Genomic DNA, 27,934 nt, shown 5'->3' on the forward strand with positions numbered 1-27,934 from the left:
TGCCATGTTCCTGGGTGAACTCTTTATTTGGCATTTGAATTCATTGGCCCCTGGCCTGTTTCTGATTGTTCTGATTGCTGCATGCCCTGACCTGTGCCTGACATTGCACTTTGTATTTGTTTAGCTCTTCTAGCAACTCACCTTGGACTTTTGCCTAATCTTTCTGTTCCCCCTTGCCAGCTTCCTCCTTGGCCCCTATTTCCTGATCCCACAGCCTTGCAGCCCTGACAGGCTGACTGACGAATACAGTTATATTTTTGTGGAACCTTGTTATGAGATACCAGATATTGGAGGGGTCATTTAGTCAAAAAATTGCATTGGTGGGAACCTCAGGGGTGCTACTGCTTGAGGTGAGTTTCTCTTTCTGCCCCTGCAAAACCAACCTCCACACACACACACACGCACACACACACACACACACACACACATGCTCCCTCCTCATCTTCACCACTTTCACCTTGTGCAGCTAAAGTAGCAACTGCAGATTGCGTGCAAAACGTGCCTGTGTTACTTGAGGGACATTTATTTTATTAGTAAAAGTGCATTCCTCGAGATAAGGAAGAGGACTCACCTTCAGTAAAAGAGGCTCACCTTTAAATTATGGTTAGGCAATAAAGATGTAGAAATTTGTTGAGGTAGATATTTTTGGAAGTATTGCTGAATGACTAATATAGTAAAGTTTTCAAATACTTGGAATCTTTTTACAACTTATGAGCTAAGGCAGGGCCTCAACAGTGATAGATAAAGGATTTACCTTTAGAAAAAGAGACTTTAGTTTATAGTGTATGTATTATGGGAAGATTTGCTTTTGAAATGGTAGGCAGGCATATTTTATATGCAGAGAAGAGACAGGGACACAAAAAATGCCCAGAAAAGAATTTTTACTGTACTGTATTCACTCAAAAACACATTAACAGGGTGCTTGCCTTTAATCAGCATAAAAATATATGAATCTCTTACACATGAGATTGTACTCTCTCCCAGTCACTGGATCACCACAATGTTAGTACTTGGTTACTCACTGTTCAGAGATTACTTCACCCTATCAGCCAGACCACACAGCCTACTTCCAAGTCAGCTTCACTTCTATACTTCTCAAAGCACTGTCTCTCTCCAGATACAGGCCCCTTGGCATTCTCTCTCTCTCTCTCTCTCTCTCTTAAGACTACACAAGCTTCTTAGTTCCCTCTCTGGCTTACACTCCCACATTGGAAACAGCCAGTACCCACAGGTATTGGAGCACACCCCTATCACCAGCTCGACGCCAAGCGGACAAGGTGCCCTAGGCAACCCAGCCAGCCTCCCTACCCACCTGCGCACGTGAGCAGGCATGCACAAATTAGCTTGCGGGGTCATACTGAGGATGGGGGGAGGTAATGCAGGCATTCAAGCAGTGGGGGGACCTGAAGGCAGTGGAGGTGCAAGGGTCCAGACTAGGGATAGGAGGAAGAGGTACATGCCTAGCACCCTCCTAGGCATGTGCCTCTTCTGCCTACCCCTTGTTTTGGCCCTGCCTTTCACCACTACAAGCATCTCCACTCTCAGTTGCCATCTTATTGCCTGGCTGAGAGGAAATATTAACCCTATCTCCATTAGGCATCCCCCTGCATATCCATGCACCTTAAATGAACACTTTCCTGTACATTTTTAGGCCAAACACACTGTCACAGGAAACAATGAAGAAATCATAGGTGCATGTGAGGTGCCCTGATAAATGGCTGATCTCCAAAAATCAGAGCGAAGAGAGAGAGATAAGTATTCTGAAAAGTAGGAACCACTCACACAGGACTTAAAAATGTACAAAAATAATTTATTGAACCAGAGAAACTGACATTTCGGCTGTAGCAGCAGCCTTGTAAGTGATAATGTTCCATATATACTGTGTTTGGTGGGAGAAACAAAAACATGACATTCTGACACAACATGAACTGTGACGTAACTCCCCCTCCAACAAAGACCACCCATACATAATTACCACTGTAGCTGAAAAAGAACAATCCAAGTTGTGATGGGATTCACTACAGATGGATCAGTACACACAATATACAATCTCTAAATACTTTATTAAGTTAACATATTGTGAGATGCCTTTTGCCTGTACATAACATTTTTGGGGAAATTAGCTATGGTAGGAAGGGTAGCAAAGGATCAGGAACATAAAGACAGAGACACCACTTCTTCGGGCAAAAAATTCACAGGTTTTTTTGGGGTAATCTCCTCCCAACATAAACATCAGTAAACAGTTCATTAAACCCATTCATGATTTGTCCCCTCTTTGGGGCTCTCACCTTCCAGGTTAACTCTAACACTCTAGAACCTTTTCCCGGGGCTTCTCACCATCCCCAATGACCTTTACACATTCACAGTGCCTCTCACACTCGTGAACACTTGGGCTACTCACTAAGCCTTGTCACTCCGGCACTCATACACGTGGTCACGGCTCCCTCTGCTCCTTGCAGTGGCAGGCAGCACCCCCAACTCCTCTGGGAGTTCATAACACAGGCAAGTTGGCTTCCTGCCTAAAAAAGACAGGCATTTTCCCTGGTGCCACATCTTTAACACTGTTGGAAAATACATCTAACAGTGTTCTTACTGCTTGCTACTACTACTACTACTTCTATTTGTAACTTTGAGAAAGGCTCAATAAATTATTTTTGTACGTTTATAAGTCCTGTGCATATAAATATATATATATATATATATATTGAACATCTGATGCAAAATATACAACATTTCTCTTTAATCTTGTGACTGTGCTAGAATAGTGATATAAAGTAAAATCTTTGTTTTAAGTAGATATTCATTTAGAAAAGGAGCCTTAATCATCACACGAATATATAGTAGCAGATTATTTTATTGATCATTCACTAAACATTAACATTTACTGTAACTGTAAACTCACGTAACATCACATTAATGTTCCCCACTGTGTACTAAAGCTATAAATATGGGGAAACGGGGGAGAAGTTGTAAACAGTTTAAACACAAACATTAGCTCATTTTTATTACATAGCAGTGTCATAAAATCAAAAATGGCTTTGGGTTGCAGTATTTCAGGCACCCCCCCCCACTGTCTAAATTGCTCACTTTTTCTCATAAGGTCTTTGTATCCTTTTTTTCAATGTGTTTAAAATAGATCCTTTCCTGCAGAGCACCATAGCCCCCTTACTTCAACTTCTTTCCCAGTGTTTGTTAAAGGGGATGTTCACAATCAGACAATAGTCTGAATTTGGAAAGCCCCTGTGAGAAAAAAACTATTTTGTAAAGCATCTTTAACATTTAAAATGTGAAGTTTTGAAGCTACAGACTTAGAGCTGCTAAGATCTCCCACAACCCGTAAACTTTGCTTCTCAACAGCAGCGCTAAGCGCACTGAGCATGTGCCATGTCACTGACACTTAACAGATGGCCTAACAGGATCCAAGATGGGAAGCTGCTGTGGGCAACTTTGAAGTCCTGGATCATTACTGTTACAGGACTGCCTGGTTCTGGTACAGTAAAGTGTTGTTCAAACCACCCCCCACAAAAAAAATCAGTGAACAGCCTCTTTAAAATCCTTAAATACCTGCCACTCTGGTTGTTCAAAGTTTAATAGTAAGGCTGCAGCATCCCTTTAATCACGCCACACGATGAGTATGCTGCATATTTTCGGCAAGCCTAAGAATACACACCATATGCTCCTACCTGTGCCTGCACCCGAATTAATGGAATATACACGGGTGCAGGCACTTGTAGGTGAAATCCATATAAAAATGCGAGATGTTGCATTTTCTTATGTTTTTATAAGTATATCGCTACATATGTATGCACCCGAGCATATTCCATTCATTCGGGTGCAGGCACAGGTACAGTAGGAGCGGATGGTGATTATTCTTGGCAAGTGTTTTTTGGCTTGCTGAAAATATACACCATACGCAAGGTGTGGCATCAGCCTTTGGATTCCTTCTCCTTCTCTAACCCACTGGTCCCTGCCACACTATTAGACCACTGAATGGCACTTTACAATCATATTACCTTTAAAAATACATGGTACCACTTGTTTAAAGATTAGAATATAAAAATGAAAGGCAGTAATGCTTTATAGAAGTTTGATACAATTTATTTTCTATAATAGATATTTTATTTACAGTTTCATTTCTGGGTTATGTTTCTTCTTGTCGCAGCATCTCACAGCACACACAGTAATGCTTATAATAATACAAATAATGATCACAGATGAACAAACTATCAGTGACAGGAATGTTATGTCCAGGCTCCCAGAACTGTCATTTGCGGGTGGAACTGTAGCAGGAGTTGGAGGAATAAGCAGAGCCGCTTGTGCTATGTTTGACAGATCCGATTTCTGTGCAACTTTATCAAAAGCAATGAGAGCAAAATAAAGGATGGTGCCATTTTCTATTGTAATCTTATCTGGAACAAATGTAAATGATTCACTGGATCCAGCGATCTGTGGTGTCAGACTGGAAGTATTGACTGCTATAGAATTGTCAAAATTGATCCTAAGGTCACTGGGATTTGTGCTCATTCTCAAGTCGTATCCTGAAACTGAAATATAAAAAATGAATTTAACCAGTAATTTTGATCAAAGAAAGGTTTCTGCTCTTCAAAGACAAAAAGGGGGACGTAAGACCAGTTTTTTCTGCATAATAAGTGAAAACAAAGAGATACTATGCACACAAAGGCCATTATTAAAAGACATGTAAACCCTCACCAAAAATGTAATCAGTGAACAGCCTCTTTGAATCTTTAAATACCTGATGGTCTGGTTGTTCAAAGGTTAATAGTAAGGTTGTAGTATCACTTAGGATTCCTTTTCCTCATCTAACCCACTCGGCCTCTCCCTTAGGAATTGACTTTGGCTGTTGCCTACGGAGCATGCTCAGTTCTTATCAACTCAGGTTACCAAATACACCCTTCAGTCTAGCAGCCAATGAAGAGATGGCACTGCTGGTTCCATAGAAACTCTGCTCTAGCTGTGCACTCTGCTGGAGAAACATGTTATTTCTCCTAACCTCCTGTCCTGAGCTCAGCTTAAGCATTACAGTGCTCAATCCAAGCAGAACTGTTTATCAAATTAAATTCTGCCTGTGTAAGCTTGCATCCTTGATTGCATGAACTTAACAGCGCATACATGCTGTTTGCGGATATAAATGTCGCAGAAAATGTGCAAGAGGGAAAATGGCCACCGCATAAAATCTGCTATTTGTTTTAGGAAAATGTGATGGTACTAGCGATAAGAGGGAATCTATGCAGTACAAATAGTGTGGTTTGGGAGGGGGAGATGTGCCCAAATGATATACATGGCAGGAAAATGTATGCTTTACATGTCTTTTAATGCTAAAAAAAAAACTATTTGGGAACTGAGTACTGCAGAATAAAATACGATCTATAATTGGTCAGACAAATATATAAATGTTTTCAAACTTCTGATTTGGAAAAAAGTAACATTTTTTTAGAAGGTACAAGAAAAACTACCCAATCCAGTCACATACCTATTCCTTGGTCCAGGTCATCCCCTGTCGCTGTCCAGGTCAACACAATTGTGTTTCCATTTATTTTTGCCTCCAAGTCCGTTACTTTCTCTGGTTTATACAAGTCTGGCTGAGGACCTGCAGGTATATTATTTACTATGAAAGACCCACCCGAAGCAGTTCTACTGAATTCTCCCAGATTAAGGTCCTCATCATTTATAACTGGTCGTAATGGGTTCATTGTTATTTGCCCTAAAGAAAAAGACATGAGAAATTCTGAGAATATTTTAAGCAAAATACAAAAAAACATACATGTTTATAAAACAAGCATTAATCTTTTCTCTTCTGTTGTTTTTTAATAATAAAAAGTAACTATATAAATTAAGTTATACAGGTATAGGACCCATTATCCAGAAAGCTTGGGATCAAAGGTATTCCAGATAAGCGGTCTTTCTATTATTTGGATCTTCATAACTTGTCTGCTAAAAAATCAATAAAATATTAATTAAACTCAATAGGATTATTTTTAATCCAATAAGGATTAATTATAATTTAGTTGGGATCAAATACAAAGCACAGTTTTATTTTTTCAGATAAAAAGGAAATCAATTTTAAAAATCTGAATTATTTGATTAAAATGGAGTCTATGGGAGACAGGCTTTCTGTAATTCGGAGCTTTCTGGATATCGGGTTTCCGGATAACGCATCCCATTCCTGTACTTGTTTGCACCACAAAAACTGTACAGGAGTCTGAAAAACTTCTGGAAATGAAACTATTCTAATAATTACACCCAGCAGGGTCTCTGCAAAATGCATTAAAACAGTACAACGTCCAATATTTTGCATAAGATATTTAGTGAAATGGAAAATCAGTATTTTTTTAGGAGATGAATAAAACAGTTCTCATTACCGTTTTCTAAATAGCCAGGGATATAAAGAGCTTGGCTCCTTGGAAGTGCCAGTCGGCCTTTATTATTGATGTTTTCCACTCGCACTTTTAAACTGTATCTTCCATTTCCTTGAAAATTTGTGTAATATTTTGAGTAGATTCCATCATTCTTTACAATATCAGCACCTTGAAACAGCCAAGACAAAAGCAGCTCTTTATTATGCGTGTAAAGATATAAACACTGTATTTAATGACACAGCATTGGCTTTTGGATTACAGAATATCATACATGGAATATGATCTCATGACATGTTATTTAACCAACAGCTTAATTGGTTACATGATTAGCAATTCAGTCTTCTGCTTACTTACAGAACCAATGATTGTGTCCTCTAACACCACTGATCTCTTAAGCAGAAACTCAACATCTTCATAAAAAAAACTCTTAGACTACAATGCAACAGAACCTTAAGCACAAAAAGTTACTGTATATTTCCCTCTCTTTTTTTTCTGGACCCTCCTATTATTTACCCTTTATTCTCACCACAGATTTGCTGTTTGCTGTTTATCCTTTCTATCCCTACCTTCACTATTTGTACCTAGTCTGACTACTCCCACTAACCTTTTACTTAATTTCCCATAACTGCCTCTGTTTTAAACCACTTCCAGCTGTCCCTATACTTCCAGACTCTCCTTTACTTTACTCTAGCTCCTCATTGCTGCAGTTGTTTTCTGCACCTTCCTTAATTGCACCTTCTCTGTTACCTGTTATTCTTTATCTGACAGTGATGATGAATAAGAAGCCAGGTATATAGGTTTGTAACAAGCACTGTAAAGCACATACAAATATCACTATGAGACACAACATTATACATTGTACCTACACCAGGATTATGAAAGACCTGGGTAATTATTTATGATTTTATCAATATTTGCCACTATATAACTATTATAGTACACTGAATATAATGTGTTACATTACCTGCTCCATTGTCCAAGAGATCTAAAGGGTCTGGATTTCCATTTACTGGCTCAATAATGGCTGTTACATTGGCGCCTATGACAGGCAATAGTCCTTGATTTACTGATGCATAGACAACCATTGGCTCAGGGAAGTTATTTGCATTCTGATTCATATGAGCATTCACTGTAATTGGAGGTACATTTTCATCCGCTGCTCTAGATGTCACCAAAATGCCTATGGCCTGATTTGTTGTGTGAGTATTGCACAGGCTGTATTGCCAAGCTCCTCTCTAGTAAAACAATAGTGAAGATAAAGATAAATAATCCTGAAAAAATCACGATATGATGTGCACTGTTTAACTATTTTTTTTATTTTTGACTTAACTTTGAGTATTGTAATTTCCTATACATTAAGAAAGAGAAACTGTTCTCAGAGAGAAACAAAGATCTATGCATTAACTGGTCCTTTATTCCTTGTAACACATCTATAGTAACCCACCATGGAGTACATGTTTTCAAACAGTAAGCCACTAATGGGGGCATTTACTAACGCTCAATTTTTTTGGTTCAGGTTTTTTGATGGCAAAATATGATTTTGTTTTAGAAATAATGTGATTTTATCACAATTTATTATGCAACAAAACCATAACAAATCTGAATGCAAAAATACGACATCAAAACTGTCAAGATCATGTAGATGTCAATAGAAGACGTCCCTTTTACAATTGGAAGATCTTTCTTTGCTTCATGATTTTAGAGGTTCTTGAGGTTTTTTTTGTTGCAGGCTTTTGTACAACAATATGAAAAAGTAATGGTTTTCATGTGACAAAACGAAAAAGTTTCTGCAGTCATTTCTAACAGGAAAACAATCTGCAGTTCAGGGGAAGTCAAACTTACAAACTGCAAATATTGCTTACACTTCTATTATCCTATCATAGTGCCTCAATTAGCAGGAATTGTAGTTCAGCAATATCTGGAGGGTAGCAAGATAGACAGTGTTGCTTAGTATAGTAAATATTTTAAAAAAGTTAAGCAACATATGTTTAGTGATGAGCTAATCTGTCTATCGTTTTGGCAAAAAATTAGCGAAAGTACAGAAAAATGTGCGAAACAGTGGAAAATCCATGAAACACAGGTGCTGTGTGTCTTTTTTTGCAACTTTTTGACATGCCTATTTTTACGCTAGCTGGCCTTTTTTTTGATGTGACTGCCTATTTTGATGCAACCGTGGCTTTTTTTGACGCGACTGCAAAGTTTGAATTTTGCTGCGAATCCATGCCTAGCAAAAACATTTTCCCATCACTACATATGTTCTTTCAGATCATACTGACATTTTACAACCAAAGAAGTCTTGTGGTCCTAGGGACCCAGTGGAAATGGAAAAACACTACTACAGTTTAGCAGGGGAATAGAACTGAACCATATAAATTGGCACAAGGCACAAGTACAGTCTAATGCAGGGGTAGGGAACCTATGGCTCGGGAGCCAGATGTGGCTCTTTTGATGGCTGCATCTGGCTCTCTGCCAAATCTTTAATAAAAAAAAATAACGGGGGGCGTGGCCTGCGCTGGGCAGATAGAAGACGTGTTCTAAGCCTTAGAACCGTCTTCTATCCGCTGAGCGCAGGCCACACACCCCTCCGCATCACATCCGGCATCCACCCTATCTGCCGAACGCAGGCCACACCCTCCTCCGCATCACATCCGGCATCCTTGGCACCCACCCTACCTTGCCCCTGCACTAGGCAGATAGAACACGTGTTCTAAGCCTTAGAACACTTCTTCTATCCGCCAAGCGCAGGCCATGCCCTCCTCTGCATCGCATCCGGCATCCTTGGGACCCACCCTACCTTGCCCCTGCACTCGGCAGATAGAACACGTGTTTTAAGCCTTAGAACACTTCTTCTATCCGCCAAGCGCAGGCCATGCCCTCCTCTGCATCGCATCCGGCATCCTTGGGACCCACCCTACCTTGCCCCACAGCCAAACATATTGTATGGCTCTCACGGAATTACATTTTAAAATATGTGGTGTTTATGGCTCTCTCAGCCAAAAAGGTTCCCGACCCCTGGTCTAATGTCTGCATAGAGTAGAGTGATAATGACACAGTTGTAAGCTCACATGCACTCTGCTCAAGAATGCTAAGAATTGGGGGTATTGCAAAATATACATTACTCTCCAGATTATTTTTTATAGAAAATATAGATTTTTGATCAGCTTAACTTATACATTTTGGGAAATGTCTATCTTGCTACTGATAAATGCTTCTCCCTCAAAAGGGTTGATTCACTAAAGTGCGATAACGCATATTGCATGCTTTTTTATGTTAAAATTGACGCGTGCATTATCGCATGCGTTAAATTTCGCGCTACCGCATGCGTTAATTTTACAGCATTGCGTTAATTAGCTTGCAGAAATAATACTAACGCATGATTCACAAACACTTAGACGCGCTTAATATCGCATTTGTCTGTGCGAAAAATAACACCTACTTGAGGCAGGCGATAATTATAGAAAAGTACAGTTAATGAGCTTTTGGCAATAAAATATGCACTTGGGATTGCAGTGTTATTTATTCAAGTGTTGGCCCTAGAGTGATGCAGCCGCCAGTTTGCAGGGAAATGGTAAAGTAGTTTTACGAAAGTAATGCCGTGTATGGCTAATATGGCGTGCGTTTTTCCGCACACGGCGACTATTTTTGCGCGATGCATTGATTAGTGTGCGTTCCGTCAAATACCGCACGAAAATAGTCTTCGCGACTTAAATAACGCAAACAGCATCGCGTCTAAATTAACGCAAGTATGCTTTTAGTGAATCATGCGTTAAGACGCAAAAAAATTAGACGCGATAAAATTTTTACCGCATGCTATAAATAGCACATGTTTTCACGCACTTTAGTGAATTGGCCCTAAAGTCTATTATCTGCTTATAGAGAGGGAAACCAGCAGTTCACACACTTCCACAATGTGAATGGCACACAGGCTTCCAATTGATCATGCAACACAGTAACTTTATTCACACATCCAGGGGTTAAAGGAGAAGGAAAGCTACTGAGACATTTTATTGCCAATAAATTAGTCATAATAGTGCAAGCTAGAATGCTATATTTATTCTGCAGAAAGCTTTACTATACCAGAGTAAACAGCCCTAGAAGCTCCCATTGTTTGTTTAAGATAACAGCTGCTATTTTAGCTTGGTCTGACTTCCATGCTTGCATCTCTGTGCTCTGGGCTCAGATTACAGCAAAGAGGGGAGGGGGAGGAGGGAGTGGGAGAGGGAGAAACAAATGTTAATAGAAATAGAAGGACATAAATTTGTGTTTAAAGAGAAGTCAGTGCAGCATTTCTGTGAGTGCTTATGGCTGTATTTACACAGACCTTTCTGATAAAGCTTACTGAGTTTTTACCTTTCCTTCTACTGTAACAGCAAATAAGCATATATCCACTTTGTTAAATGCAGGCACACAATAACAGGCAATTTTCGCATTGTCATACTATCCAGAGGACCATAAGGGTTTATTCTTGTCCCAAATGCATTAGAACCATTGGGCGTTTTTTCCTATTGCATCAAAAAAAAAGCATGAAGAAATTCTAATAATGCTGTTGGAGGTTTTTCTGGCACAAATAATGTAAAACTCTGTTGGCAATAACATTTTTATTGTGTTTTTTCCGATGAGAAAAACACATGGTTAAATTCTAGTACAGATTTATGAACATTTTCTCGACTAGCAAAAATGTAAAAAAAAAATGTACTCAGATTTATATTCGCACAATAATACTATTTAAAAAAAAAGAGTGCATTACCTCAGCTGTTCCGGGGATCGCAAGTCTAGTAGATTTTGAAGTTGTGTCAGCGGTAAAATCTTTAGCTGTGTATATCTTTCCATTTGGGTCTGTTAGAGTGATGGCTGGTATCAAGGTTACCCATGTGACAAGAAAGAACGTTCCATTCCCCACTGTCTTGTCAATAAAGACAGTGCCAGTTAAGCAATCCTTTGGGTTAACAACTGAGCCAGAGCTCTCCAGCTGGTAATGATAACAATGATGGTTAATATTTGAGTCATTAGAAAAACATTAACTTGATATAAAATCCAGTTCCATATTAATACTGGAATCACAATAGTTTGCAAAGAGTTTAATTATATCTCTGTAATATTGTCACCTGAATTGCATGCTGGGTAGTAGCCCCATCTCCAGCTGTGAGGCTGCTAAAAGCATCAATTAATCCTTGAGCATCTACTTTATCTGTCGCTAGAAAGCGTAATCCTCCTATCAAAAAAAACAAAAACATTGTCTTGTGTTTTATGTTATACTGCTATGTCCATAAAAGGGGTTTTGTAATAAAAGGCACTAAATTTTCTCATGATCAGTAACCCATAGCAACTAATAAGTAGGTAGAATTTACTGGTCACCCGTTTAAAAGTAAACATCCTAATGGTTGCTATGGATTACTGCTCCTAGGCAAACTTAGTGCCTTTTATTAAAAATGAGGAAAAGTATACTAACATAACAACAGATTGTAACAGATTACACATGTCTGTTTTCTGGGCATATTGACTATAGTTACCAGGTTTAATACAATATTTAAAGAGTTAGATAAAAATTGCTTGTGTACACAGTTATTTTTATACAGTAGACTTAAATCCTATCCGAAAACCAACGATAACTTCATGGCAGATTTTTCAAATGGGGATCTAAACCCAAAAATTAAACTGATATAAGCTCATTAAGAGGTGTTCTGAGCACATTCGTTTTCTATTTTTTTGCTAAAAGCAGGCTTTCAGCTCAACAATTTTCTTTAAAGGTTACAGTGTAGGTGAGCCTAAATGTATATACACTTTCTATAAACCTTTTGTATAATTAGTTAGCCATAGGGATGCTGTCTCTCTTTACAGAAAGCTGCTGAGCCAAAAGTCTGGTATTAGACCTGCTAATATATCAGAAACTGCTAAAAATGGAACATTAATGTAAGTTGCAAAATTGCTCATAGAAGCACTCTTACATCCATAAATTTTTGGTTAAAGGAATACTGTCATGGGAAAACATGTTTTTTTCAAAATGCATTCGTTATTAGAGCTTCTCCAGCAGAATCCTGCATTGAAATCTGTTTTTCAAAAACACAAAAAGATTTTGAAATTTCACATGGGGCTAGCCATATTCTTCATTTCCCAGGGTGCCACAGCCATGTGACCTGTGCTCTGATAAACTTCAGTCACACTTTACTGCTGAGCTGCAAGTTGGAGTGATATAACCCACCACCCTTTCCCCCCCAGCAGCAGATCAGCAGAACAATGGGAAGGGAGCAAGATAGCAGCTCCCAGTAGATATCAGAATAGCACTCTATAGTAAAAAATCCAAGTCCGGCTTTATTTTATATTAAAACAGTAAAGAAAAAAAATAATTTATATTGCACTGTGGCAATGGCAATTTACCTGTCATGTCAACAATCGTTTCAAGGTTCGGGTTTGGATTTGGACCCAGAGCAATGAAATGAACAATTATTCCACTGTTGAATATATCAGGAAAGCACAGAGACGTGTTATAATTATCTTCTCCATCTGTCAGTAATACAATCTCAGTACCATATGATGATCCATCGTGCTGATTGTTTACCTACATTTGGAAATAATAAATTATTTGATACATGTTTTACTCAACAACAATGATTAATTATGCATTAACTGCAGATTGATGTAAATGCCTGCTGTAATTTTATTTATGGGCATCAGGTGAAGAACTATTTCAAAAAGTGCTACCAGCAAATGCCAGGTCAGACATGGCCTAACCAGAGCCCATAGGTACTCCCTAGTTCACACAGCCTTATAATTCTCACCACCTCTGCACTCTCTGTACTCTCTGCACTCTCTGTACTGTCTATAGTTATCAATGGATGAAAATTAGAGCTCACCACAGAAAAACTTTTTATTCATTCTTAAGAAATTTTAATACCATATTTATCAGTGGGTGAAAGTAAAATCCTGTAGGAATGAAAAAAAGCAAGTGAAAATTTCTGCTGTAAGATCTGATCTCACATTTGGACAAATCTGCCCCTTAGTTTTACAGAATTTTATTTTAAAAAGTTGACATTAAGGTACTCTTGTAGATAATATTGCAATCATACAATTCAGGCATGATCCAGTTTTATAAAAAGATTAGCCAATGTGTGGCCACTGGCTGTCTTAGGTTTTAATGAATAAAGTTGATGAAAATTAAATAACATGCCAAATATTTTGCCATATACCGAATGCTTTCTTTCTTCTTCTCCACTTCTTCTCCTTGTAATGTCAAATACATTTGCATACTTGAAGTAAGGATCATACACAATAATCCAGCTTTTATATTTTTTTCCCTACAAAAGAATAATTACCTTGATGCCCTCCCTAATTCCTGCACAAATGTTTGTTCCTCCAACTGCAGTTTTAGGAAGGAGAAACTTTAAATGATTCCGCTGAGTGTCATCGATTACTTGCACCAATTTGGAAAGGACAGTTGTTGAGGTTGAGAATGAGACGATCCCAACATGAGAGCCCTCTTCAACAATCTGCATAACGAACACTTCTGCTGCCTGGTACAGCCGTCCAATTCGACCATCCTACCAATAGCGGATTGTAAAAATATTTGTTGTTATTTTTATTCAAGAAAATGTGTTCATAAAGTACTATATGGATTGGTAAATACTGGTGCGTTCCATACAAGCTGCCAAACAGTTTTGAAATTCCAATTTAAAGCAATTATATACAGTGGTTTACAAACCATTTGCATTTTGTACAAATTTCAGACTTAGTTACATTTGATGGAGCCATGGTTATTGTTGCCATATAGCAAGAAATACACTTAACTGATCAAATCAATTAAAACCCATTCTGGCTGAAGTGAATCAGACTCAATAAGATGCATTTCTGCAACACTGTCCTGTGCTGCTACATTAACACTAACCTCTGATGGATCTCTAAATGGATCCATATAGCATTGTAATTATTCACACTCAGATGTACTGTTGTAAATTACTTATGCTCTCTTTTTTTCATGCGTATACCCTGAAACTTCTTAAATAGTGTATGTCCTTGAGTCTCCCCTGCATGACTGGGTTGCTGGTAAGTAAAAAAAATTAGCAGTATTCCTACAGACTTTACATATTCTGTCCACACACCTTGTATCGATGAGGGTTGCACTCTCTCCCCTATTGTAGGTAAGGAAGGGGGAAAGATACCCGGAAAAGAATACCCTAAATATTATTCAAACTTTTTTCCATAAGTAACAAATAAAACTTACTTGCAGAACTACAGCCTGGTAGGGTTTTATCCTTATGCTATGTACAAGGGAGGCACATTTTTATACTAATCTACATTAGTTTTTCTTTTTACTAGTCAAACTAGCAAAAGGTATAGGAATGTTATCACTCCTATTATCTATAAATATATGAATTTGTCCATATCTTTATTTTAGCAACCAAATTATTTATCATTCATAGTTCTTCAATGAAAAACATTAAGGTTATTTGAAAGCATTTTTGGTAATATAACCAACGAATGCATTTCAAAACATGCTCATGTATAAATAACCTTTTTGCCTAAATCTGGTTGTGAACTACATCCACTACAGCCCACCAGGTTGTACTTCTGTATAATGCATTTTTGGAACAGCAGTAGCACAAGGGCTGCCTCCCATGGGGCTGACACTATAATGATATCTCAACTGAGAATAAAGTTAACTAGAGGAAAACCTACACTGGCCATACTCCCAGATACATCAAGCACCAGAGTCACAACTCTATCAGAACTCTGTAGCAGCGTGAATGTAGGAACTGGGATATTGGAGTCAGCCTGTGGAGGAGTGGCCTTTATATCAGTGGAGTTCATAATGACGTCCCATGTGCTACGTGAGTTACAGATTCGGTTCTGTAATGTTGGAGCCTCAGTGTTATGGTTCTTGTCACAGAATTCAGTAACCTGGAAACAGTAAAAGAATAAAATGGGTGGTTAAGTAGATAATTTTGGAAGTATTAGATAGACAGATATATAGATAAAACAATGTTGTTTGAAAGTAGGGATTTAGAAAAAAATCACAGGAAAATAAGATCTCATATAAGACGAGTTTTTAAATGGGAAAGCATTGTGTTCAATTCAGGGTTGTTTGCAATGCCTTATACACAGCATTTTGCACCAGACTTTCCCATCATAAAAAAGATAAAAGCTCACTGCCTGAATTGTCCCATAAATATGTGTCTAATAAAGGAAGAGTTCTATAATATAAAAACCACTCAGGGTTCTTCATCTACAAATATTCATGTCTGTGGATATTCTTTTTTTAGTAATGTACAGTATGTTTTAGATTGTGTTCTAATTTGCCTTCTGACCCCTGAAGTTTACCATAAGTCTAGCTAAGGAGGTATCTATTTAATATTTCATGAATTTATCATCTGTAAACTCAGCTTTATCCATCATCTTGTAAAATTAGACTTAGCATGTCTGCTAACGACCTTATCGATGGTTAAATTAAATTCCTGTGTCTTTTAATTTTCTAAAGACCTGTAATGGAAGAAGAGGAGCTTATTTTACCAATGTATATTATTGATCGACTCTTTTAGTTAGGTGTTTGAGTTAAAGGAACAGTAACACCAAAAAATGAAAGTGTATAAAAGTAACTAAAATATAATGTGCTGCTGCCCTGCACTGGTAAAAGTTGTGTGTTTACTTCAGAAAGTCTACTATAATTTATATAAATAAGCTGCTATGTAGCCATGGGGGCAGCCATTCAAAGGAGAAAAGGCACAGGCACATAGCAGATAACAGATAAAACACTATTGTATTCTACAGAGCTTATCAGTTATCTGCTATGTAACCTGTGCCTTTTCTCCTTTTTTCCAGCTTGAATGGCTGCCCCCATGACTACACAGCAGCTTATTATATAAATTATAGTAGTGTTACTGTAGCAAACACACCAGTTTTACCAGTGCAGGGCAACAGTGCATTATATTTTTATTACTTTAAAGCTCTTTCATTTTTTGGTGTTACTGTTCCTTTAACCTGAATCTTAACTAGAATATCTAGGTTGGCGAAATGGTTACAAAATCAATATTTTGGATTGACTGTGCAGAAAAAAAAATACAATTTTCAATTTTTTTTAAATTTGTTCTGTATTCTGGATTTTATTGCAATAAACATTCATTCACAGTTCCACAAGTAGGAGAAATCGATAATATGCCTTTTGGGGGGTAATGTAATAAAATTTACAAAGTTTGAACCAGTTCTAGTTCCCCTACCAACCAAATATAAAGTAGCAATGGTCACGTGTTTTTAAAGCAAACAACTGATTGGTTGCTATGAATTACTAGACCTGGAGCAAACCTTACAATTTTTATTACATGAACCCCTTAGAATTGCTGCCAATAGAACCCATGACCTAAAAGATTAACAGGTATATGAGCAGCATATTCTAAAACTAGAGTACTGTATTACTCTGGAAGATTAACTAATAAACTATTCTTCAAGTGTTAAAAAATGTATTTCTCTTTTTATGTGCCCTGCGTCTGATTATTACAGCAATATTAGCTGTGATTTGCCTGCCTTCCTTCTTGAACTGTTTAAAGCAGTCTGTGCCTTATAATCTAGATACTAATATACAGCTTTTGCTGAATGAACAAACATATTAGTGTTTGAAACAGACATTCACCCCATCTCTAATAGTGAGAGGCTAAGTAACAACCTGCAATCCTGAAAATCCTGTTGGAAAAATATGGCAGGTGGGCATTGTAGGGCAACAAGATAAATATTCATCAGACGATTTTCTTGTTATTGTCAACTACTCACAGATGGCAGTGCCTGTAAATACATGATAGATGCCTTGGCAGCCTGGTTTTGTTCAGGTACAAAGACACAGCCATCTTCATAAAGGCCTGTTTGTGGGTCACGATTGCAGGGTAGTCCTTGAGGTTGTTTAATGTGGGTGCCAATAATATCAGCAGAGCATCTGACAAGGGAAAGAAAACTTCAGTGTACTTTCAAGAATTTATAAATCTCAAGCATTCAGAATCTATGAGACATGGTTGAAGATACTTTAGGCTGACGAATTATTCATTCTAAAAATATGTCTTGCATGGCATTTCATGCTTTGTAAATAAAAAATAAATGGTGACAAAGAAATGAAAGTTGAGAAACTTGGGGGATGATAATTCTGTTTTCGATAATTCTGTTCTGCAGTGTATAGATTTAGAGATGTAATGGCACAGGTTAACATATTTAACATTTAAACTAGACTTTTTGCTCTAATAATATGTAACTAGATTATGTGATTTAAAGAAAGGAGATACCCCTTATAAAGGGGCTTCCACTTTTTTCAGGAAAAAACTCCTTGTTAACTTCCAATCCCTAGATCAGCATTGTACTATGAGATTGAAAAAGCATTTAGCCTCTTTATTAAGTAAACATGCTGGCAAAGGATGGGACACATATTTCATATATACTATGCAATGTAACCATACAAGCAAAGTTGTTACATATATGGATACCCTGTTTTCGAGAAACAACACTTTCAGATACATGAATTAAAATGTGTAAATCTCAGATATTTAAAATTTTCAAAAACACAATGTAAAGGAGGCAGTGTGTCTCAAGACCAGGGTCGGACTGGGGGGTGCAGGGCTCACCGGGGCTACTGCTTCTTGGGCCCCTGCAGAAATTATTCAAAACTGACTTCCACTGTAAGTGGCATATTTTTGAACATTGTAGAGAATTGTAAAATGGTTAAACATAATGAATGTACAGAATGCCTTTATCACCATAATTATGATTTATGGAAGCTAACTTCTAACATAGTGGTTGGACTATGAATACCTTGCTAGGATTAATTCCAAAACTAGTTCCTTATGGCATGATATCCTTGTGCTTTGGCTCCAAATGTAGTGTGTCAGCTCTTTGGGGCAGCATTCATTAATAGTGAACATTCTGAACAATCCAGAGCTAGGTATATAACTCCTGCTGTCTTTACACACCACATACCCATTAAAATTACACAAGTATTTAACTAATGTATATAGAATTCTAGTTAAACTAATTCTGTATGATAAATATGTCACTTGTCTTATGTAATAAATGACTTTATGTTATAGTTTCATGCCAGGCTTGAAGCAATGACTGCCATGGGGCCCCACTTATTGTTACTGCAAGAAGCTACATAATATACTAAATACTACAAACATTTATAATATATAGAAATACCTTGTTGCTTCTATATTCTTATTTCCAGCAATATAAAAAGGTTTTTCATAGTTGTATTCATCAAACACGCCCCATCTTAGATGCGCCCATTCGTGCACAAACACTCTCCCTGAAAATACATACAGTATTGAGTTGTATCTGTGGATTTTATGACTTCAGCTTCGAAGGAAACAGCTTGCTCCTCCTGTGCATAGGAGAATGTTTATTAAGCAACACATAACTCCTGATCTTCCACTTTTTGTATAGGAATGCTATAAGGATTAGATAACATTGTCAATCATAGAGCAAACTGAAGTGTGCCATCATAATGTATAGGTACTGTTTCGGAGTAGTGGAGATTCTCAGGGGCAATGTATGTGACAGCAATGTTAAAGGGGTTGTTCAACTTATGGGGGCACATTTACTAAAATGCGTTTTTTTTTCTGGCCTTGAAATGCGATATGGTATAAATTCGAAGTAACCAAGGTAATTTCTCTAGTTTTAAAATGTCTCGACAATGCTTTTATTGTTTGTACGAAAATATCGAAATCACGTTCCAAAAGTCATGAAATTTTCGAGCCGAAAAGTAAACAACACAAAAAATAGTTGTGGCTTTGAAGCCTTCCATAGGACTCAATGGCACTTGACACCTCAAACCTAGCGAAAATATAGTCCCAATGAAAGTATAACCAAAACGTTAACGAATTGCGAAATGTTCGTATTCTTTGCGCAAAATACGATTTTTTTGTGGAAATTTAACGAAAACTACAAAAAACTTGTGGAATTTTACCAAGCTTTTTGCATACATTCCGAAATGTTCTGTAATTTAGAAAAAATATGAATTTATCACAAAATTGTTTAGTAGATGGGGCCCTTACTATAATGTAGGCAGTGATATTCTGAGATTAATTTGTCTTAATTGTTTATATTTGGTGCTTTTTTAATTTCTTAATTATTTAGTTTTTTGTTCAGAAGTTCTCCAGTTTGGAACTTCAGCAGTTGCTAAGGTCTAGGTTACTCTAGACACTAGGCAGTGGCTTCAGTGAGAAAAGAAGAAGGGTCTGAATAGAAAGATATATAATAAAAAGTAACAAAAACAATAAAATTGTAGCCTCACAGAGCAATAGTTTTTTGACTTCCCTCATTTGAAAGCTGGAAAGAGCAAGACAAAAATGAAAGACAAATAATTCAAAACCTATAAGTAATAAAAAAGACCAATTGGAAAGATTAGGTCCTTCTACAACACTCTAAATTATAAATATACATTTATCAATATATCCCAATAGAAATAAATCTCTCTCTCATTATAGAAATATATTTCCATTTCAAAGTTTCTTTCAGACCACTAATAGCTAAACATAAATGTTTTACCTCGAGGTCCATAAATTGAAATCAGATTGTCATTCAGCAAGAAGTCTGGTGTCATATGAATGTATTTTCCTGCTTCTCCACATCTACCATACTGCAGGGTATATGGGTCATCTCCAAACTTGAGATGAGGGCTGGCAATGATCACATCTGCCTGCAGGAAAGTACAGTAAAACTATTTCAATTACATTATATTGTATTACAGTGGCTTGCAAAAGTATTCGGCCCCCTTGAACTTTTCCACATTTTGTCACATTACAGCCACAAACATGAATCAATTTTATTGGAATTCCACATGAAAGACCAATACAATGTGGTGTACATGTGAGAAGTGGAAGGAAAATCATACATGATTCCAAACATTTTTTACAAATAAATAAGTGCAAAGTGGGGTGTGCGTAATTATTCAGCCCCCTGAGTCAATACTTTGTAGAACCACCTTTTGCTGCAATTACAGCTGCCAGGCTTTTAGGGTATGTCTCTACCAGCTTTGCACATCTACAGACTGAAATCCTTGCCCATTCTTCTTCTTCTGCAAAACAGCTCCAGCTCAGTCAGATTAGATGGACAGCGTTTGTGAACAGCAGTTTTCAGATCTTGCCACAGATTCTCGATTGGATTTAGATCTGGACTTTGACTGGGCCATTCTAACACATGGATATGTTTTGTTTTAAACCATTCCATTGTTGCCCTGGCTTTATGTTTAGGGTCGTTGTCCTGCTGGAAGGTGAACCTCCGCCCCAGTCTCAAGTCTTTTGCAGACTCCAAGAGGTTTTCTTCCAAGATTGCCCTGTATTTGGCTCCATCCATCTTCCCATCAACTCTGACCAGCTTCCCTGTCCCTGCTGAAGAGAAGCACCCCCAGAGCATGATGCTGCCACCACCATATTTGACAGTGGGGATGGTGTGTTCAGAGTGATGTGCAGTGTTAGTTTTCCGCCACACTTAGGGGCTGATTTACTTACCCACGAACGGGTCGAAATGAGTCCGATTGCGTTTTTTTCGTAATGATCGGTATTTTGCGATTTTTTCGTATGTTTTGCGATTTTTTCGGATTCTTTACGAATTTTTCGTTACCAATACGATTTTTGCGTAAAAACGCGAGTTTTTCGTATCCATTACGAAAGTTGCGCATTTTTCATAGCGTTAAAACTTACGCGAAAAGTTGCGCATTTTTCGTAGCGTTAAGTTTTAATGCTACGAAAAATGCGCAACTTTTCGCGTAAGTTTTAACGCTACGAAAAATGCGCAACTCTTTACGCAACTTTCGTAATGGATACGAAAAACTCGCGTTTTTACGCAAAAATCGTATTCGTAACGAAAAATTCGTAAAGAATCCGAAAAAATCGCAAAACATACGAAAAAATCGCAAAATGTTCGTTTTCAAGTCGGAACTTTTCCAATTCGGGTCGGATTCGTGGGTTAGTAAATCAGCCCCATAGCGTTTTGCATTTTGGCCAAAAAGTTCAATTTTGGTCTCATCTGACCAGAGCACCTTCTTCCACATGTTTGCTGTGTCCCCCACATGGCTTGTGGCAAACTGCAAACGGGACTTCTTATGGTTTTCTGTTAACAATGGCTTTCTTCTTGCCACTCTTCCATAAAGGCCAACTTTGTGCAGTGCACGACTAATAGTTGTCCTATGGACAGATTCCCCCACCTGAGCTGTAGATCTCTGCAGCTCGTCCAGAGTCACCATGGGCCTCTTGGCTGCATTTCTGATCAGCGCTCTCCTTGTTCGGCCTGTGAGTTTAGGTGGACGGCCTTGTCTTGGTAGGTTTGCAGTTGTGCCATACTCCTTCCATTTCTGAATGATCGCTTGAACAGTGCTCCGTGGGATGTTCAAGGCTTTGGAAATCTTTTTGTAGCCTAAGCCTGCTTTAAATTTCTCAATAACTTTATCCCTGACCTGTCTGGTGTGTTCTTTGGACTTCATGGTGTTGTTGCTCCCAATATTCTCTTAGACAACCTCTGAGGCCGTCACAGAGCAGCTGTATTTGTACTGACATTAGATTACACACAGGTGCACTCTATTAAGTCATTAGCACTCATCAGGCAATGTCTATGGGCAACTGACTGCACTCAGACCAAAGGGGGCTGAATAATTACGCACACCCCACTTTGCAGTTATTTATTTGTAAAAAATGTTTGGAATCATGTATGATTTTCGTTCCACTTCTCATGTGTACACCACTTTGTATTGGTCTTTCACGTGGAATTCCAATAAAATTGATTCATGTTTGTGGCTGTAATGTGACAAAATGTGGAAAAGTTCAAGGGGGCCGAATACTTTTGCAAGCCACTGTATATGCTATTTTAGATCATATTCAGTATCTTTTCATATTATGGTATCTCTAGACAGTCAATGGAAAGTTCAAACCCATACTAGTTTAAAAATGTAATTTAAACCCTACATTTGCCTACAATGTATATCAGTTGGGCATGTCTCCTCCACCCAAATGGAATCATTTGTACTGCATATATCCCCTCCATTTGCCAGCACCATCACATTTTCCTAAAACAAATAGCAGCTACATTTAAATCTGCAAACAGCATACACACACGCACAGACCCTTATTCAGCATACATTGCATAAAGAATACAGGCTCACACAGGCAGAACTGTCTCTGATAAAAGTTCTGCTTTTTTGAACTGAGCTCAGGAGAGGAGGTTGGGAGAAAAAAATTGAAGCAGACAGCTAGAGCTGAGTTTCTATGGGAACCAGCAATGCCATCTCTTCACTGGGAGGGGTGTTTAGTAATCTGAGCTTAGAACAACTGAGCATGCCCACAATCCAGAAGTCAAAGCAAATTCCTGAGGGAGGGGCTGAGTGGGTTACAGGAGGAGATGGAAATCTAAGTGATTAAGGGGATGCTGCAGCCTTACTATTAACCTCTGGAAAACCAGAGTGGCAGGTATTGAAAGATTTCAAAAAGGCTGTTCACTGATTACATTTTTGTGTGTGGGGTTTACATGTCCTTTAATGCAGTAGAATTAGGCACATTAAATACTTGTTTAGTATCTCACCTGTTTCTATTCAAAACACTATAGTGGTAAACCTCAAATATCTTCATCTTGTGTTGGGTCTAAAACATCAGGTTAGGGTAAGTTGGGTGCTTTTTGGCCATACATGTAAATAGCCAAATTTCATCAACTCGATCAGGACACAGGCTAAGGAGATGTATTTATTAATGTTGGAGACAAACATTACCAGTGATGTTGCCAGGGCTGCCACCTTTGCCAGAGGGGGAAGGGCAGTGATGTTGGACATGGGCATGATGCCATCAGAAGCAGGCACAATGATGTCAGCAGGATTATGACGCTGAAGTAAGGCTATTGCATTATTTGATGCAATTGGCTGGATTTCTGTCAAGTTTTCTTAGTGTTTTAAACTGGAGAGAAAGTTTTGAACTGGACAGCCCTTTGAAAAACTGGGTTGTCCAGTACAAAACCACATGGGTGGCAACTGTATATTTATCTGTATTCCGCCTGATGAGTAAATCCAATCCTTTAATTAAAAGTATTGGATCAATTATACAGAAATTAGTTATCGAGAAAGCTTTGAAATACAGAAATGCTAAGTTTAAAAATGTTTTAATTGATCGACTTGCTTTGTATTTGTTTTTTTAATAATAAGAAATTAACTGGACTTGATGATAACTAAGCCATGTTGAGGTGAGTATCTTAATATTTCTCTTTCATTTATTGCCAGATTATTGTTCAGGTTTCACAAGGCTGAAAAACGAACAGACAGTTGAGGCCCAAATAGACTTTAGAAAAACCGAACTGTTCAGGTCAAGACCGAAAAGGTGGCAACCCTAGATGTTTTTTTTTTGTTTGCTACAAACCCTAGATGTTGCCCATAGCATCAGCAAATAGATTTGAATGGTCGCCTACACATTAGAAAACAAAAGCAAATATCTAAATGCTTGCTATGGGCAACATCACCGGTATTGTTTGTCACCAATATTAATAAATACACCTTCATGTGTTTTCATGGGCAGCCATTTCTTCTGATAAGTAAAATGCACTCACGCAAGCATGAAGATTTACACTGCCAAGCAACAAACTGATTGACTGGCTATCTCAATCTGAGTGTGGATTAAAAAAAATTATACAGAAATTTGTTTTCTGTATAATCCTATATATTGTTAATGTTTTTTTCTTTGGTTGTAATGCAAAGATAAGAACCTTGACTTAATGCCTCTGCATTTTATTTATGGGTATTCCAACATAATTAGTTTATGATTTCATACTATTTTTATTTTATATTTAACCAGTCTTTTCTTTTTTAATGAAACTTACCTTATCATAGGTTTCTGTTTTTGCCTTTGCATAGTTGTTGTTTGGCCAAGTTATAGGAATTAAGATTTTGACACTTCTTATATAGACTCGATTCTTCGTAGCACTGAATAAATACTGTGAAGCCTCTTTTATCATATTCTAGAAGAAACATCAGACATGGAGGAAATTCATGAATTAATGAAATACAAGCATTGATAAACAATATCAGTTTGTATCACTGAAATGGTCTAAAACTCATCTTCTTCATTTGAGCATAAGTTCCAATTGTGGGGCTGGACCCAATCTAGGAGAGCTGGATGGCCAGTTAGAAGCCAAACCTGAAGACCAGTTTAGGTAAGACTTGGGAGCACTTACTGGATATTAATGCAGCTAAAGGGTGACTGATACAGAATTATTTGTAACTTAATAATATGATAAGGGGGCTTCTGACCTGATATGAATATAAAGAAGTACAGTACCTTGCAGCAAAATTCATATCATTAAATGGGATTTTGTACAGATGATCTACACAAAGTGGTCCATAATATACTGAAGTGGACAAACTAGACATAGTTTCCAAAATTATTTACAAAAAAATAAAGTAAACGAAAAGACTTGATTGCGTAATTATTTTCCCCCTTACTGTGAATCCCCTGTATAAGCTTGACTGCAGCTGCCTGGTTTAAAATAAGAAAATGACAAGAAACACATTTCAAAAGAAATTTTAGTCTGACTTTACCTGTATATTGTCAATAATTTTGACATTCTCTCCCAATCCTTGATTAATTGCGATAACAATGTCTTCATAGCCACCATTCTGAAGTTTGATTGAAGTACCAGATACTAAGAAAACATTAAAGGTCAAAACTAATGCAAAGAGACTAGAGAATGACATTGTGTTCTTCTAATGTGTCTAATAAATCTAAGTAGATTTAGGTTAAGACAACCTATATAAAGACAGACACACACACTTTGCTGACGCCTTATCTGATATCTTTTATGGACTTTGCAATATCTTGTTTATAGAATTTCCAAAGAGAGTCATCCTTTCTGTAAGGAAATGCAAATGATGTGTAATTATGTAGTGGCTGCAATTAAACTGAAGCATAAGGAAGATTATATCTGCCCTAATATGCAAGATTGACCTTTCACTGGTAAATATAAGTAGATAAAATGAAATAAGGATCAATGTGCTTTATGGTTCTGATAGTTCTTTCTGCCAAAATATTAGGGAATCCCCAGTGAAATAGATCACTAAGTATTTTCCCCAGGCCAGTGCTCCTGTTAGAACAAAACTGCACAGGCCTGCCTTAGTGCTACCCTGGCATTTTACTAACCTTCCTACAGGCGTCCAAGGTGTCCCTTGCAGAAATGGCTGATTGTGCATGTGCAGTAGAGTAAATCCAGTGAAATCTACTGTACTGTTCCAAACACCATACAAACAAAGATATAAGATAAGTGCAGCACTTTGGTATTTTTTCCATTGGCTAATGCAGTTTTCTCCCAAAAGGAGCACCACCCAAAGGAAAACTTGTTTCTCTTGGAGGTACCATTTTAGCAGCCCCCAGTGAAACAGACTTTTACATGTCCTTTAAAGAAGATGTTCACCTTTGAGAAAGCACCACCAATATGTTACAACTTGCCAAACTATTTTTTGCAATTAACAATTATGATTGTTCATGACAAGGGTACTCTTCAATTGACCCTTCGCCTTGAGGCACCCCACTGAACCCCCTTGTTACATACCTTAATGAAACACCAGGAGACAGAGATGGAGAAAATGGCCACAGCATTTATTCACATTTTATCAAATAAATAGGACCTTGCCAGCCTAACCCAAGGCAATATTCTAAAGCCATAATTCCATAAGAGGTCGCTACTATGCTCTGCCGTTCCTCGCTGAAGACTTGAATGAGTATTAGACTGCCTCTACCTACAGAGAGGATGGCCCCAAACTCTGCTACCAGCAGGAGCTGCATTACCAACCATGAGAGAAGTTCAGCAGCCCTGCTGCCAGTCCTGGATCTGCAGTGTTTCGATGATAGGAAATCCAAGCAGGCTGTCACCTAGCACAAGCAGTAGTAGCGTCTGTATCTATCAATCCACCGTGCAGTCACAGGAGAGAACCTCCTTTCTCCCTCTGCTAAAATGACCTGTGCAGTACTCTGGCAAGGTCCTACCGCTTCTATGACAAATAAAACTTAAAATATATTATCATATATCCACTGTTTTGATCCAGAGGAAGGCAAAAAACCCAACCTGAAGCTAGAGCCAATTATGCTTCAAGAGGGAAAAAGTTCCTTCCTGACCCCCTTGGCGATCGGAAACATTCCCTGGATCAAGCAATCATAGTTAACATGAATTAAATACAATGCTGACTTTAAAGTTTATCCTGTATAAAGATACAGAAAGCACAATATAACAATGCATTCAGGAAAACATCCACATTCAGTTATTAATAGATAATATGAAAACAAAAAGAAGAGAAACTCCTGACATTTTGCAAAATATGCAAAAATGGGGAGGGTTGGTGGGATGTTTCTACCTGCTCAGAAGATAAGGAAGTGAGTTCTTTTCTGACATCACATCCCTCTCTTTCTCCGCCCCCCAGGACGGCTTTCTCCTGCCTTAACTCTTTCCTTCTCACCTAATCACAGTTGCACCTGGTTCTGCCAATCTCTAAACATAAACCAGTGTAATCTGGCTGCTGGTTATTCGGATCCCTTGTCATGCAGCCCCTGTGCTTATAGCTCCAGGGCTTTCCTTTACCATAACATTAATAAGTAAAGAAAGTACTTAACGTGAGTTTGCGCAGTGGGAAGGCAAAAACGGTCAGATTCAAACACTACTGTATATGCCTGCTACTATCCTTACTCATTTTACAGAATTACATTATTGGCTGCAATTTCAGTTACTGCTGTACAAATACTGTAAGGAAGGAATAGAAAGTAACGCTTCATGCAGTTGGATTGTCCTCACTGCTACTGATTTCCTGCGTCTGTGGGCCCTCAGAAGGATGGCTTAAAATCAAACAATATCTGTTACAAATGCATTTCCAAAATAGTTGGGATACTGTGTAAAATGTAAATAAAAAGAAAATGGGATTGAATTGCAAATCATTTAACCCTCTGCCAAGCACATCCTACATGCTTGTAGGCAAAAGCTCTAACTGCCAAGGTCTTATCTGATACATTTTTTTGCAGTTGCAGGTATTCCCCCTTTACTGTCTGCTTTTGGCACCAGTGCAAAGAATTTAGAGTAATGGCAGCCCCCTTGGCAATGAGTCAAGGGTGCTGTTATGACAGCCCTGCGAACAATCTGCACACAGCCCACCTCCAAACAGCAGACACAATCTGATATTTTGTATGCTTTTTGGAATGTTCTTTACTGTTCTTACATGTTTTTGTATCGCTTTGCAGTTTGATAGTTTGGAAATAAAGACATATTTTCCCATGTTGGATTTCCCATTTTGGATTTTCTAAAATATGACTTTCTAGGGTTTTTGAACTGTTAAAGGTTCTCACATAACACATAATATGCATTCAGGGGGCTCTGTTTGCACAAGCTGAGTTGGCAGGCAAGAACATTCATGTACATGGTTTTATTTGGAGTTCCAAATGTTTTATTTATTTGGCATCTCTTGCAAAAATCTCTGTTCATGCATGTGCAGTAGAGTAAACCCAGTGAAGGCTACTTTACTTTTTTAAATAATCTAGCATAGTCCACCTTCTCCAGGTCTAGAGCACAACAGATACTGAGCATGCCAC

General features: G+C 37.9%; 1 protein-coding gene across 1 annotated transcript; it reads right to left on the bottom strand.

The window, feature by feature from the left end:
- Window positions 1-3,984: 3,984 nt before the first annotated feature.
- On the bottom strand, window positions 3,985-25,086 carry clca1.2 (chloride channel accessory 1 gene 2). The gene is made up of 14 exons (XM_002934155.5): window positions 24,907-25,086; window positions 24,189-24,326; window positions 19,887-20,037; window positions 18,537-18,645; window positions 17,130-17,289; window positions 15,048-15,269; window positions 13,688-13,912; window positions 12,753-12,933; window positions 11,483-11,589; window positions 11,125-11,346; window positions 7,342-7,612; window positions 6,381-6,545; window positions 5,492-5,722; window positions 3,985-4,544 (listed from the first exon to the last, which is right to left on the bottom strand). Exons 1-14 carry the CDS (start codon window positions 25,060-25,062, stop codon window positions 4,123-4,125), a joined length of 2,760 nt encoding a protein of 919 aa, XP_002934201.2. The 5' UTR covers window positions 25,063-25,086; the 3' UTR covers window positions 3,985-4,122.
- Window positions 25,087-27,934: the final 2,848 nt, after the last annotated feature.

The sequence above is a fragment of the Xenopus tropicalis genome, chromosome 4, assembly GCF_000004195.4.
Source record: "Xenopus tropicalis strain Nigerian chromosome 4, UCB_Xtro_10.0, whole genome shotgun sequence".
NCBI classification, from domain to species: domain Eukaryota; kingdom Metazoa; phylum Chordata; class Amphibia; order Anura; family Pipidae; genus Xenopus; species Xenopus tropicalis.